Source organism: Lepisma saccharinum, chromosome 27 (genome assembly GCF_977018435.1).
Source record: "Lepisma saccharinum chromosome 27, izLepSacc3.1, whole genome shotgun sequence".
Classification (NCBI taxonomy): Eukaryota; Metazoa; Arthropoda; class Insecta; order Zygentoma; family Lepismatidae; genus Lepisma; species Lepisma saccharinum.
Window position 1 is genome coordinate 58764223 of NC_139255.1, and position 13597 is coordinate 58777819.

Sequence of the window (13597 nt, forward strand, 5' to 3'; positions counted from 1 at the left end):
AAACTTTTTTGTCGCAGTCAACTTTCGGAAATAAATATGTGCCTTTAATTTCTGCCAATACTCGTCTGATTGTTTCAAATGATTGTTAATTTTTATGTAGAACAATTGTATCATTCTGTAATATTACTGATAATGTATTTTTCCTCTTTACAGGGAGAAAAGACAGAAAATAGAAGATATTAAAAAGAATATACGTGATGCAATATTGGTAAGTTTCTCATGCATTTATTAAGATCTTGTTAGTTTTATGTTCCTAAATTAGTTTTATGTTCCTAAATTTGGAAAAGTTTTCAAAAAATCTTAATTGTGCAGGAATTTTCAATTCGACCATGAAGGAAATTCAATACACAATTATTTTTCAACTTTTTGACCTTCATATATTTTTATCAGTCATTGTGCACATTCTTTCAACAGGGCTCCCGCGTAACCTATCGTTCGAGTTGTCCCGGGTTCGATTCCCAGTGAGAGACCCCAAAATTTCGGCATTGACCCAGCGTCTTTAGATTCTACTTGAATGGAATCAGTAGTGTGCTCCGTGGAGGAGAGGGGGCAGGGTGGTGGTAATAATTACTGCACAAATCCATTTGTATTGCACGTAATCTTCAGGTATCACTTAATTTTTTCCCCTCAGCTTCATCATTTTAAAGAAGCTAAATGCCCACATTATTGAAGTACTATAACCTGTCCCAGCTAACTGTGGAGCAAGGCTGCGCATAGCGTCAAGAGAAGCGAGGGAAATCTATTGGCCAGAGCGAAGCAGTACACACTGCTGGGAAGGCAGTCGCTTTTCCCCACTCCACACAATTCCGTTTCTCTCACGTGTTCATTGGTGGAGTTGTCTCGGGCCCCTACTTGCAAAGAGATTTATTTTCGTTTGCCTGCTCCACAGTTACCTGGGACGGAGTATAGACTGTTTTTTTTTAAAAAAATTTACAGACCGTGTTAAAAATTTTGTAGGTCATTTGTTTATTATTTTTGGAGAAAATACAGAAGGTTGTTCGGGATCTCTGGTGACGATTTTGAAAGCCGCTGGCGGCGCTGTTATCAACGTCAGTCCGTCCAAACGGTGCATGCTGAGTCACTTCAGTACCGAGAACGCGTGTGCAGAGTGTTGTGCCATTTACCTACAAAGATGCCGAAGAAATTGAACCATACTGGGAGGGCTACATAACAGCCCTTTCCGATGCTAAATATAGCTATTCGGCAATCAAAGGAATGTGCAAGAAGCGTGGTTTTGTGATATCGAAGAACGGGATTGGTGCGGTATTGAACAAAAAAGGTAAAGGCCGACTGGGCCTAATTCCACAGGGGAAGAAACAGGCAAATCCACGAGCAGCTACGAGTCGTACACCGGACATAGTGAGAAAAGTGAAGGCCCTTGTGTCAGGTGGTAACCCTGCCCCCCAAAGGAGTATCGCACGTAAGTTGGGAATGTCTGTGTCAACAGCGAACACCATAATCAAGAAGGACCTGCAACTAGAAATGCGGCATAAGCGGCGAGTTCACAAGCTGTTGCCTCGTCACATTGCGGAACGTCGCACGAACGCTAGAAAGCTCTATGAGACCTATCTTGCAGGAGAGAGATGGAAAAATGTGGTGACATTAGACGAAGCATATGTCTACCTTAGTGACTGTCACAAACCCCGCGCGATTTACTACCGCCCTCGCGACAAAAACCATTATCAAACATTGTATCGAGAATGCCAGGAATGTTTTCCACGGGATTTCATCATCATCGCTGGATACTGCTATAATGGCAAGCTAGCAATTCGCTGTGTAGCTAATAATGTGAAGGTGAACTCCACGTACTATCAGGATGAGGTTTTAACACCCATTTATAACATAGATATCCTGACACTGTATGGGGGGGCCAAAAACCAGGTCTGGGTGCACCAAGATAAAGCATCCAGCCATACCTCCCGTTCGACTCGTCTGTTCTTATAGCGAATGGAGGTGGAAACTGGCATCCGTGCAATTCCTTACAGCGACATTCCGGTGAAGGCGCCAGATGGGTCACCCATGGACTTCTGTACATTGGACTCCTAAAACGGGCCTTAGGAAAGAGACGTCCACGCACTCTCAATGGCCTTTGGAAAGCCTGTCAGGAGTCGTGGGAAAAGTTGGACACAATAACTCTTCGGAAAAGTCTGTTGCAATGGAAATTACGTTGTCAGTCTATAGCGCGGAGTGCTGGTTTTCGAATTGAGCATGATCGTTGGTGGCGACATGGGTTTTCATGAACTTATCACACTTCCAACATTGTCCTCAGAGATCCCGAACGACCTTCTGTATTAGGATATTGACTTCTGTGCCCTGGTTTCCAAGTCATAACCCCGGAGTCGCCCAATTCGAAACAGTGGATAGTATTCCATTTCGGAGAAGTGTCCTTATAGTCCAGGGGCATATGTCAATATTTCTATAGTCCGTGGGTTTTTGAATGAAGGGCTATCGGTAATACGTTGCTAGTGTTGTGCACAATAACGCACTACTAGGTGTTTTGCCCGCAATTGTGGTAGAAGGTCTGTGTGACGTCATAAATCGAAGATAGCTACCGCTTCATGCACTAACTAAGAAAATCCATCATAACTCCTTTAATAATGGTTTTTTAACTTTTTTTATATATAGGCCTACATGTTTTGTTCAGAATTGAAAAAGGAACAAAATTGATGCTCACAGTTTTTTCATTTCTCGCACTGTCATGGAGATATATCTAGTGAAACTATTTCGTGCCCTTTTCTGGAAGGATTCTATGCATATTTTACACTTTACTTGACATTGTGGCGTATTGCCTGTGTGACATCATACATCCAAGATGGCTGCCTCTGCAGACATTAACAAACAAAAACGACCTTATCTTCTTAACTCCTTTAGGAGTAATTTTGACCATTTGTAAGTTTGTTTGGTTTTTACACGAAGGGAAGACATGTGTATGGAGGATGCTTTCATTTGGAGGCATGCAATCATGTATTACAATGTGTCAGAAACCATAGACTACATGATGTCCGAAATCCAAGATGGCCGCCTTGGAGGTTCTGCATATGATATAGGTGTCCATGTCCTGATGTAGAGTTCGATTATCACAGTTTTCCAGAGGCATTTTCTTTTAATAATTAGAAATTGAAAAATATTATTACAATTTTTATAACTACAGTAGTGTCCAAAAGTTAAGCATAACTAAGATATGAGAAAATGTTTTATTAATAAAGTGACAGAACTGCATAAAACGTAGTGAAAATTATTCAAAACGTTATATGGTATACAATAGAGTAGAATGCATGAAATTAACATTTTTTTTTTTAGTGCAAAGAAGCACATGCAAAAATTAAGAAAATAGACTATACTCCCTTGACGAAAAAGATGCTTGTATGGGGTGAAGTTATCCCTAACAACTACAACCGTTCAACGACGTAGTACGCTATTTACAACATGGTTCAAGAGTTCTACGAAGCAGCTGGTGGCCAGTCCATGCGGTAGATTTATTCACCTTCAAGAAAGTCATCCACCAATTTGGTTCAATGCGCACGTGTATTATAATCTTCTCATCCTTGAAGTGTAAGTCTGAGCCGACTGCGCCTCTGAAAAGTCACACATGTTGTTGGAGTACATCCTTTCTGTGCCTCTGGGCAGTTGGAGTTCCTCCAGCAGAGACGTGCAGCACTATACGTCCATTGAGCATGATGTCTTCCCATACCAGTATTCCATCTCTACCAAACTGATCCCTTTCCACGATATTCCTTGGATTAAATCGTGATCGAGGTTCTCTCCAGATGAATGTGTGACGGGAATCATTTTGCAAACTGAATGTGAACTGATCTGTGGAAGAGCACGTTCCTCTGTTCGTTCAGGGTCCAATTTCGATTATGCTGACTCCACTGTAAGCGGGCCCTTCTGTGCACTGCATCAAGTGGGACACACACTACTGGACATCTCACATAGAGACCAGCTGTCCTTAGTCTCCAGTACACAGTTTGGCGAGAGAGACTCTAACCCCTGAGGTGGCTGCAAGATTTGAGGACAGTTGTCTTGCAGGCATCGTCTGGTTTCGTCGTGCAGTTAAAGCCAGATATCGGCCCCGTTGTGGCGTTGCTACTCGTTGACAACCTTGTTCTGGCCTACCGTGAACATCTACTGTGTCTTGGAACCGTCGTCAAAGCCTGGAAATGACTGTGGCACAGTCAACGCTGCCGTGACTTCAGTCTGTTTGACCTGCTTCCAGACGTCCGATGATTCTTCGCTGACGTCTTTGTGCCATGTTCTTACTGTACATTGAACACTTTACCAAGAGATTGTCCTCCGATTACAATGAACGGTAGATACAGAGTGAGGCACTCTTGTTCTGATATGTTGTGTTTTGTTTACCTTTCAATCACGGGCCTATTTGACACTAGCAGTACTGTTGTCTATGCGCGTAAGGCGAGTTACACTCCTTGATGATTATTTATGGTGATCGTGCAGATCTTCCCCTTCCATTTATCTACTTTATGGACACTACCGTGTTATGGTAACATTCTCTGGAGCTCTAGGCAGTGTCAATATGACAGGAATGATCTTCTTGTCATCCTAATTTTCTCTTTTCCCATCAACAGCCTATTGAGATCGGTAGATTTGGACTATCCTTTTCTACTTTTATTTTACCCCAATACTTGGAAATAACTCCTTCTGATAAGAAGTGTGAGGGGAACTTTGGTTGGAGCAAGGCGTAAGCCTTGAACATCCCTTTTCGCGAACAGATACCATCGTAATTTGCCGAAATATTTGATTTTGGTGTCATTCAAAATCCTGTCATCATATTCGGGGTGTAAGAGACGCCCAAATATCAGCCTCACTTCCACGAAGTACACCCTGAACTGCATTTTGCAGACTAACATTGCTCTGACGTCTAGGGGTATCGTCGTGGCCTTGTAATCAAGGGTTCCCGAGTTCGTTACCCGGTGGAGGCACATATAGGGATTCAGATCCCACTTTAAATTGTAGGTCCAGTCCCAATTAGCCTTACTGTGCATAAAGTGGACTTAAATAAAACACCAACTCAATCAATCAATCAATGCTCTAGCGTCTGGACCCATGGGACTTGAGTTGTGTGCTGCCCATATGTGTTTGTGATTATCCTTTCATCTATTTCATCTTTGAAATTAGCCAAAAGTAGCAGAAATGAGAAGTAAAATAAATCAGTTCATTCTTTCATCTTCTTCATCGAATCCAGGAGAACCAAGATTTGCAAGAGATTCAAGCACATCATCTTCTGCGCCATCAAATGCGTTCAATAGTCACTTTCTTGCCGCCTTTGCAAGTACAAACACAAACTGGCATACCAATAATAGATACGCCTAGTGTGAACGCTGCCGCCAAAGTGACCCTCACACCTTTCACCAGGAGGAGTTACTTCCAAGTATTGGAGTGAAATAAAAGAAGAAAAGAAACATCTAAATCTACCCAGCCCAATAGATTGAATGGAGATGGAAGAAAATGAGGATGACAAAAAGATCATTCTTGTCATATTCACACTATTTAGAACTTCAGAGAAGATTACAGTTGACATATGGTTGCGGAAAGAGGAAATGTTCATTCATATGCCGGGATCAGTCCCTGCGACGTAATGAACTGTCTCTTTGTAGTGCAGATGAAAAAAATTGTGAAAACAATGACTTACAGGACAAGAGACTCAGATCATAGTGACGAGAAATTTGAATAAAGTGACTATATTGATGACATGATATTTCCCAAATGATTACAACCACTCTCAATCTTGATGACAGGTGAGCTGCTTAAATTTCAAAAGACAATGCGGGATTCACAAGCGATATTATTACTCCTTTACTGTAATATATATAAAAATAGTAATGATAATGAAAATAATTAATATTTTTCACTTGTTTTTTTTATTAACAGAAAATGCCTCTGGAAAAATCTGATAAACAAACTCAATATCAGGTTATGGACAGGATTTCATGTGCAGGACCTCCAAGGCGGCCATCTTGGATTTCGGACATCATGTAGTCTATGGTTTCTGACACATTGTAATACATGATTGCATGCCTCCAAATGAAAGCATCCTCCATACACATGTCTTTCCTTCGTGTAAAAACCCAACAAACTTACGTTAGGAGTTAAGAAGATATGGTCGTTCTTGTTTGTTAATGTCTGCAGAGGCAGCCATCTTGGATGTACGATGTCACACAGGCAATACGACACGATAGTAGGCATCAACAAAATATCACAGGCAGTAATTTCCGCCCTTTATATGCCAGAATGTCAAGTAAAGTGTAAAATATGCATAGAATCCTTGCAGAAAAGGGCACGAAATAGTTTCACTAGATATATCTGCATAACAGTGCGAGATATGAAAAAAACTGTAAGAATCAATTTTGTTCCTTTTTCAATTCTGAACAAAACATGTATCTATAATTCCCCCCTAAAAAACCACTATTAAAGGAGTTATGATGGATTTTATTAGTGCATGAAGCGGTAGCCATCTTGGATTTATGACGTCACATAGACCTTCTGCCACAATTGCGGGCAAAACACCTGGTAGTACGTTATTGTGTACTACACTAGCAACGTATTACCGGTAGTCATATATTCCCTTCATTCCAAAACCCACGGGATTACAAATGCCCCTGGACTATTACCTCTAGACTATAGTATTACATTATTACCTATAGATATATGACATTTATTTATTATAGCATGTGCATTAATCTAATTTAAAATATACTTTTAAGCGATCAATGTTACCACGACAATAACAATATAAAAAATAACAATTTAAATGATACCGATTGAGCCCATGTCTAATAATATTAAACACACAAAGTCGTGAACATCCTAGGGCTTGTAATCAACAGGTTGAGGTCGTTCACTATCAATTGATCTATGTGTATAAAGCGAATGTAAAATTGAAATTAAATAATACCGGCCAGTAGGGGCACGGGGACTTGTGGGACATCCTGTACAATGTTGAGCCTGCTCTGGCTGCCGCGTTCTTTACATGGATGTCATTGCCTAAACGCATTTCATAGTCTGCATTCTCTATACACGGTGTCTACCAGTTTTAATTTTTCTGGAAATGTTAGTCACGTTAACTGGAAAAATAAACATTTTTGTAATAATGTACTACAGAGCATTCCCTGACATTCGCTACGAGACTCGGCGGAAAGCGGCCCGGCATCAGTGCTTGTCTTTCCCGGTGAACGGGGTCCGCGACAGTCGCTAGAGTCGTCTATTAAAATGACAGTTTTCATATTGTGTACGAGGGTCACTATTTATATTTTGAGCCTTGGCAACACTGATTGAAGTTAGGCGCGATTTGACGTTTGCACGGAATCGTCTGGCATTATTGACCATAACGTACTTCAAATGTTTTGTCAATAGCTTGATTTGTGTTGTTTATGTTGCCTTGGAGATTGCGCGACAACAATAAAATGGAATTAACTCGTGAACATTTTCGTGCGATGATTTTTTACGATTTTCGACGTGGATTATCAAGACAAGAGTGCATCGATCAACTTACTTCCACATTTGGCGATGAAGCCCCATCCTTTGCCACTGTGAAACGCTGGTATAACGAATTTAATCGTGGCCGACATTCGCTCACCGACGAGATTCGCGAAGGTCGTCCAAAATCAGTTGTTGTTCAAGAAAACATTGATGCTGTGCAAAACCTAATACTGCAAGATCGTCACGTGACATACTGTGAGATCGAGGCAACCATAGGCATTAGTTCGACCAGCACATATAAAATATCACATGATCATTTAGCTGTGAGAAAGGTATGTTCTCGTTGGATCCCACACAATTTGACAAAAACTCAAAAAGACGCTCGCGTCATTTGGTGCAAACAAATTCTCAATAAATACAATCGTGGTGTTTGAAAAGACGTATATAAGATTGTAACAGGTGACGAATCACGGATATATGCATATGAGCCGGAACGTAAACAGCAGTCGACTGTATGGGTGTTTCAAGATGAACCCAATCCAACAAAAGTTGTTCGCGCTCGAAGCACATCGAAACAAACGGTCGCCTGTTTTTTCGGGTAAACTGGTCATGTGGCAACTGTGCCTTTAGCGGAACGTAGAACGGTCAACTCTGAATGGTACACAACAATTTGTTTGCCAGAGGTCTTCGGTCAAATACGGAAAACAAACAAACGCCGTCGGATCATTCTTCATCAAGACAATGCCAGCTGTCACACATCTCGTCTAACAACCGACTTTATGAACAGTCAAAAAATCGAATTGATGTGTCATCCGCCGTACAGTCCTGATTTGGCACCCAATGACTTCTTCTTGTTCCCGAATGTCAAGAATAAATTGCGTGGACAACGATTTTCGTCGGCGGAAGACGCCGTTGATGCTTTCAAAAACCATATTATGGAGTTGTCTCAAGAAGATTGGAAAAACTGCTTTGACGAATGGTTCGAACGAATGCAAAAGTGTATTGACCATAAAGGAGAATACTTCGAAAAACAATAAAGCAGTTTTCAATGCCAAATTCCTGTGTTTTCATTGTTAGGCTCAAATATAAATAGTGACCCTCGTACTAACCTTGACTACAGAAGGTGTTGAAAATGATGTCCCTCTGCTGGCATCTCCGAAGAAAATTGGCATTTACATTGCAAGTTCGTCTACTGTAATTCTCCCGATTTCTCGTACAATACTCTCTTTTTTTAACTCACGGATGGTGTGCGTATTGTCTTTGTATGCTTTATTTTTTAGATTTCCCAATTTTCTTTCCACGTTTATTCAGAACTAACCCTGTTACTCTAAACTTTTTTACGAGGTTTAATACAGTGGTCCTATGTGGAACGGGAACACCTGGAAATTTCGTTGCAAAACGTCGTCGCACTTTTCCACAATTCCTCTTTCCGAAGTAACACTCTAAAAGATAAATCCTTTGTTGTAATGTAAACTTTTGTGGTGCCAAATTAAGCCACAATCCTCAACACACGGACACGAAACAACACAACTTCCAAGGTAGGATTATACTGGCGTCAGTCTGCAACGTCAACAGAAAGGGAAAGAGAGCGAAGGCAGGGAGAGGGAAAAAAAGAGACTCTAGCGTGCGACTGTCGAGGACCCCGTTCACCGGGAAAGACAATCTCTGACGCCGGGTCGCTGCCGCCGAGTCTCGTAGCGAATGTCAGGGAATGCTCTAGAAGTACGTTTTTCAAAGGAAAAAGAACAAGCAATTTTTTTTATTTGTTTTGGACAAACTATACCTCAGTTTGATATATTGAATATTACCTGTAGTGACAACAGAAATTGTATATGAAATACTCTAGGTAAAGGGGTTAATTTTTAAGTAGAAATATACTGCAGTAAATGGCTCTTGGTGTTTACCACTTTCTTGTTGCTATTTTTGGGTTGTGTTTGGTTGATATTAGGATTAATAGATTATATTACTAAATTTCACTACAGTTATGTATTTGCAATAATTGTTATGATTTTTTCTTTGTTTACTAATGTAGTAATGCATGGCAAGTAGTGTATGAAATCTCGCCCCTGATGCCCTTAGCTAACAGCCAATTGCTGTTCAGGTTTCCTTCTCGTTTTTTACTTTTAACATGTGATGTTTAGTTAAAATATAGTAACCTTCCTACACGCATGTTTAAGTACAGAAATTGCCTCAATGATTTTGTCTGGAATTTTTTTTTCTCGGTCTGGAAAAGTCTGGGAATTTTGTTTATACAAATTTGTAGAGACCCTGTACGATGTTTATTCGTGTAAGAGCATCACTAATCGGGCTTCGCTACCAGTTGCAGTGCAAGAATATTATATTCCTGGAAAGTCAACATTTATTGAGGCTGCTTCGAATCCTTATAATACGCATTTACGCCCAAATGAAACCCGTTCGAGCCTTAGTTTATCAACTCGATTGCTTTACGGTGAAAATCACTCGCATGTTCTTGTTCCCAGGAAAGTGCCGAATATATAATACAAACTGCCTGTGCGCGCAGATTTCGTCCCTCATCGTGAGAGAGTGATTGCGTTTCCTCGGACGCGTGATCCTTAAAGGTGTTCTTAAAGCATGTGCGTGTGTGCTTCAAGGATGTACGTGATGTCGACCTGGTTGTTCAAGCTTGTTGGTACCTTTACGATTGGCCTGCAATGTGCCTGGCATTCTTGTCACGAAAACGCAAAGCGCATTGTTTTGGGAAATTTCATTTGGTTGACAAAGTTCTCGGTGGACTCCTGCTTCACGATTTGCGTCAATTCATTTGCTAATTTTTATTGTATTCCTTTTTAATAATCTTTTACATAGATCCCATTTCTAACTCCGCTAATTAAGGTAGATGATCCAAGAACTTGAGAAATATACGAGGGTGGTCTTAAAAGTTCTCGGCCTAAGAATGAAAGAACGAATTTATAATTTCAATTCTTCAACATATTCTCCACTAATATCAAAACACGCTCCAACGCAATTATCCCGATCCTGAAGTCTGTAAAATACATATCTGCCGCTGATTCGATGGAAAACAATGACCAGATAGTTTAGGTAGAGATTAGTTTCGGAGGGAGCCAAATCTGGGAATAGGGATGTTTCAACAATTCGTAGTTCAAATCCCTTGTTTTTCCATTGCCCAAACATTTTTGTGGGTAGTTGCATTATCTTGATGAAAGATGATTTTTCTCTTTATCTATTTGGTTTAAATTTTCTGTATTCTCCAGTTATTTTTGACCCATTTGAAGATCCAACTTTAAACTGTAGGCCCAGTCCCAATTAGCCTTTCTGTGCATAAAGTTGACTTAAGACAACAATTCACACAAATTCCATTTGAAGATAAGGAAGAAATAAAATCGCTTTAGCATCCCAAAAATGCCGATGACAACTTTCCCTGCCGATGGAACCGACATAATGTTTTTCGGGGGCCGACAACCGGCTTCTGTCAACTGTTTGAACTGTTGTTCTGTTTCTGGTTTGTAATGGCGAATCCAAGTCTCGCGCATAGTTATAAATCGACGCACAAAATCAGTTTTATTCTTGTTAAAACGCTTCAAACACTGTTCAGAGATTTTCGTACGAATGCGTTTTTGAAGTGCTGTTAGCAGCAAGCACGCAAAGTTTTTTTCCGATATGCAATTCTCCATGCAAAATATATCGTGCACGTTCTTTCGAAATACCCCATCAATTTTACGCACTTCAACTGGCCGGTCATTTGATACCATATCATGTATACGTATTTGTTCAATGATTTTTGCTGTTGTACTTTCGGTCGTTCTTCACGTGGATATCCAAAGCTCGTTCGGCCATGTTTAAATTCAGCATCCCATTTTTTGTTGAAGAACTTGGAATGGACTTGCTTTGGCGTTAAATCTGCACGGTATGCAATTTATTTTTTTGTTGAAATTTCCAGTACAGCAGAAGCTATTTTAAACCAGAAGGAAACAACAGTAAAACAATAGACTAAGATTAAAAACACACAAAAAAGGATAACATAAAATAAACAAATGTAAACAAGTCAGAACAGTACCAAGGTAAACAGATCAGTTTCACAAAAGCATTACTTATTTACAATTTTTCTATGTTGGTTATAAAAGATGAATATAAAGTGAATATATCTATTTGGTTTGAGATGATATTGAACTGATTCGGTAGACTATGGAATAGTGATCGATGTATGAGAGAGCCTGGGAGTGGTAGTGTGGAAAGTTACCATGCTCCTTGTTTTATGTCTAGGCACTCTAAAGTGAGAGTTCGTGGAGTGGGATGCTGCATCTTAAGTTTCTATTTATGATCTTGTATATCAATTTTAAGGAATACGCAAAACACATCTGCTTCAGGCAGCTGTAGTATGCAAACTGATAGAAAGACTTGCAATTTTTACGCTTATGTTTATGACAGATGTACCAGCGTAGAAATATCTTGCTTACATCATCACGATGTATGGTCCAGAACTCTATAGACTACCCTCGTACATGTAGAAAAATTACCAAAGTAAGGCCTAAATGACCGAAAGTATAACTTTAAAATATATTGGCAAAAATTAAAAAGTATGCCTTTGCACATCGTTTCTTTTGCTGTAGGTACCCTTTACAACATATCGTTGACATTATTAAGAGAATATAAACTGAATTGATATTTTTGAGAGGAAAACAAAGAAAAATTTACATGTTTTTAAAAGAATGGAAATAAGACAAAATAGATTTTGCCAAAATATGGCCACGATCATAAGAGCAGCATATTCGTGTTCCAAGAAGGTGGAAACGTGCCGTTTAGTTTCGAACGCCATTTGTTGTTGCCCACCAGGAAATATTTTGTTGGAACGCATTTTACTGGCTTAGCAAGACACCTGCACAAACACTCGCAACGTAGTACCGCGAGTAAAACACAAATTTCACCTTGCACTCGTGCAGCAATTAGGCCTCTCCGTCGGTGGTGTGGTAACATCGTCGCCTTGTAATCAAGGGGTTCCAGGTTCGATATCGGTGGAGGAACATTGTGGTTCGGATCCCACTAAACTGTACGCCCAGTCCCGATTAGCTTATCCGTGCCTAAAGTTGACTAACCAATGCTCCGAAGTTCTACAATAATAATACTAATATAAACCCGTGGCACAACAGCCCTTGTGTGACAAGGCCTACCGATCAACTGCCGGCCTCTCTCACCAGAGGTGGGAGATCATCCAACTAGTTACGGGGTGACGTGTGGTAAGCACGACGAACCCTCAGTCGTTAGGTTTCCATGACAGGGTTACGCTACTCATTCGTAGCTCCGTCATTTCCTCACGATGGTGGATGGCCACCGGTCCCATACACAGGCCGAAATCTTAGGAAAAATTTTGTTACACTTTTCTCAGGAGACTCGAGCTAGCGCGCGTCCCGTAACCGGAGCTCAAAGCCTGGCGCCTTAGGGCATCACAGCCAGGGGTCCATGTAACTGAAATAATCTTTTTTAAATACCTTTCGTTTCGAAGAACCACATACGTGTATATTTTTAGAAATTGATCTAAAATATTGAGGACAATCTTTGTGTGCACTTTCCCTCCCTCCCTAGAATTTAGAAGTCATGTGAAAGTTTTAAAAAAATACGAATATTTTTAAAATTGTTTATTGCGGCGGGCCCAGTTACAAGTTCAAGATATTGTATTGGTGCTCAAGTGCACTGCATAAATCCTAGTAGTTATTTCCAGCAACACACTGTATATTAATGTATTCTGCTCTCACAGTGGCCATTTGCGGCAGATCATGACTTGCTAGTACTCTTGTGTAAAAGTAATATTTTCCAGTAATAGTGTTTTATCTTTGTTTCAGACAATTACTGGTGCGATGAGCACGTTGACACCGCCCATTTCACTGGAGAAGCCGGAAAACCAGTTCAGAGTAGACTACATCCAGGACGTAGCCTCTCAGCACGACTTCGATTACCCTCCAGTAAGTACCAACCATTTTCTTTCTTTAAGGGCACGACCTTTCCGGCGGCGAGATGAAGGAGGAGATGTCTGTGCGCTGGATGGTTGTAGGAGGGGATGATAATTTAGCATTACGCTTTTTGGTGTATCGTTTTACTTGTTCTCTTGGGAATACCAAATTTCCGACGTAGAGAAACACTTGAACGTAAAGAGGACACGTCGAAGATTTTGTTTGTGGTAGGAAAA

General features: G+C 40.5%; 1 protein-coding gene across 1 annotated transcript in view; it reads left to right on the plus strand.

Annotated features, from left to right (window-relative positions):
* The window catches only part of Galphas (G protein alpha s subunit), a 111193-nt gene that overhangs the window by 46935 nt on the left and 50661 nt on the right, over window positions 1-13597 (plus strand). Inside the window, exons 3-4 of the mRNA XM_083113480.1 lie at window positions 154-208; window positions 13254-13373. Coding sequence (XP_082969606.1) covers window positions 154-208; window positions 13254-13373 — 175 coding nt within the window. The remainder of the gene's footprint in view (window positions 1-153; window positions 209-13253; window positions 13374-13597) is intronic.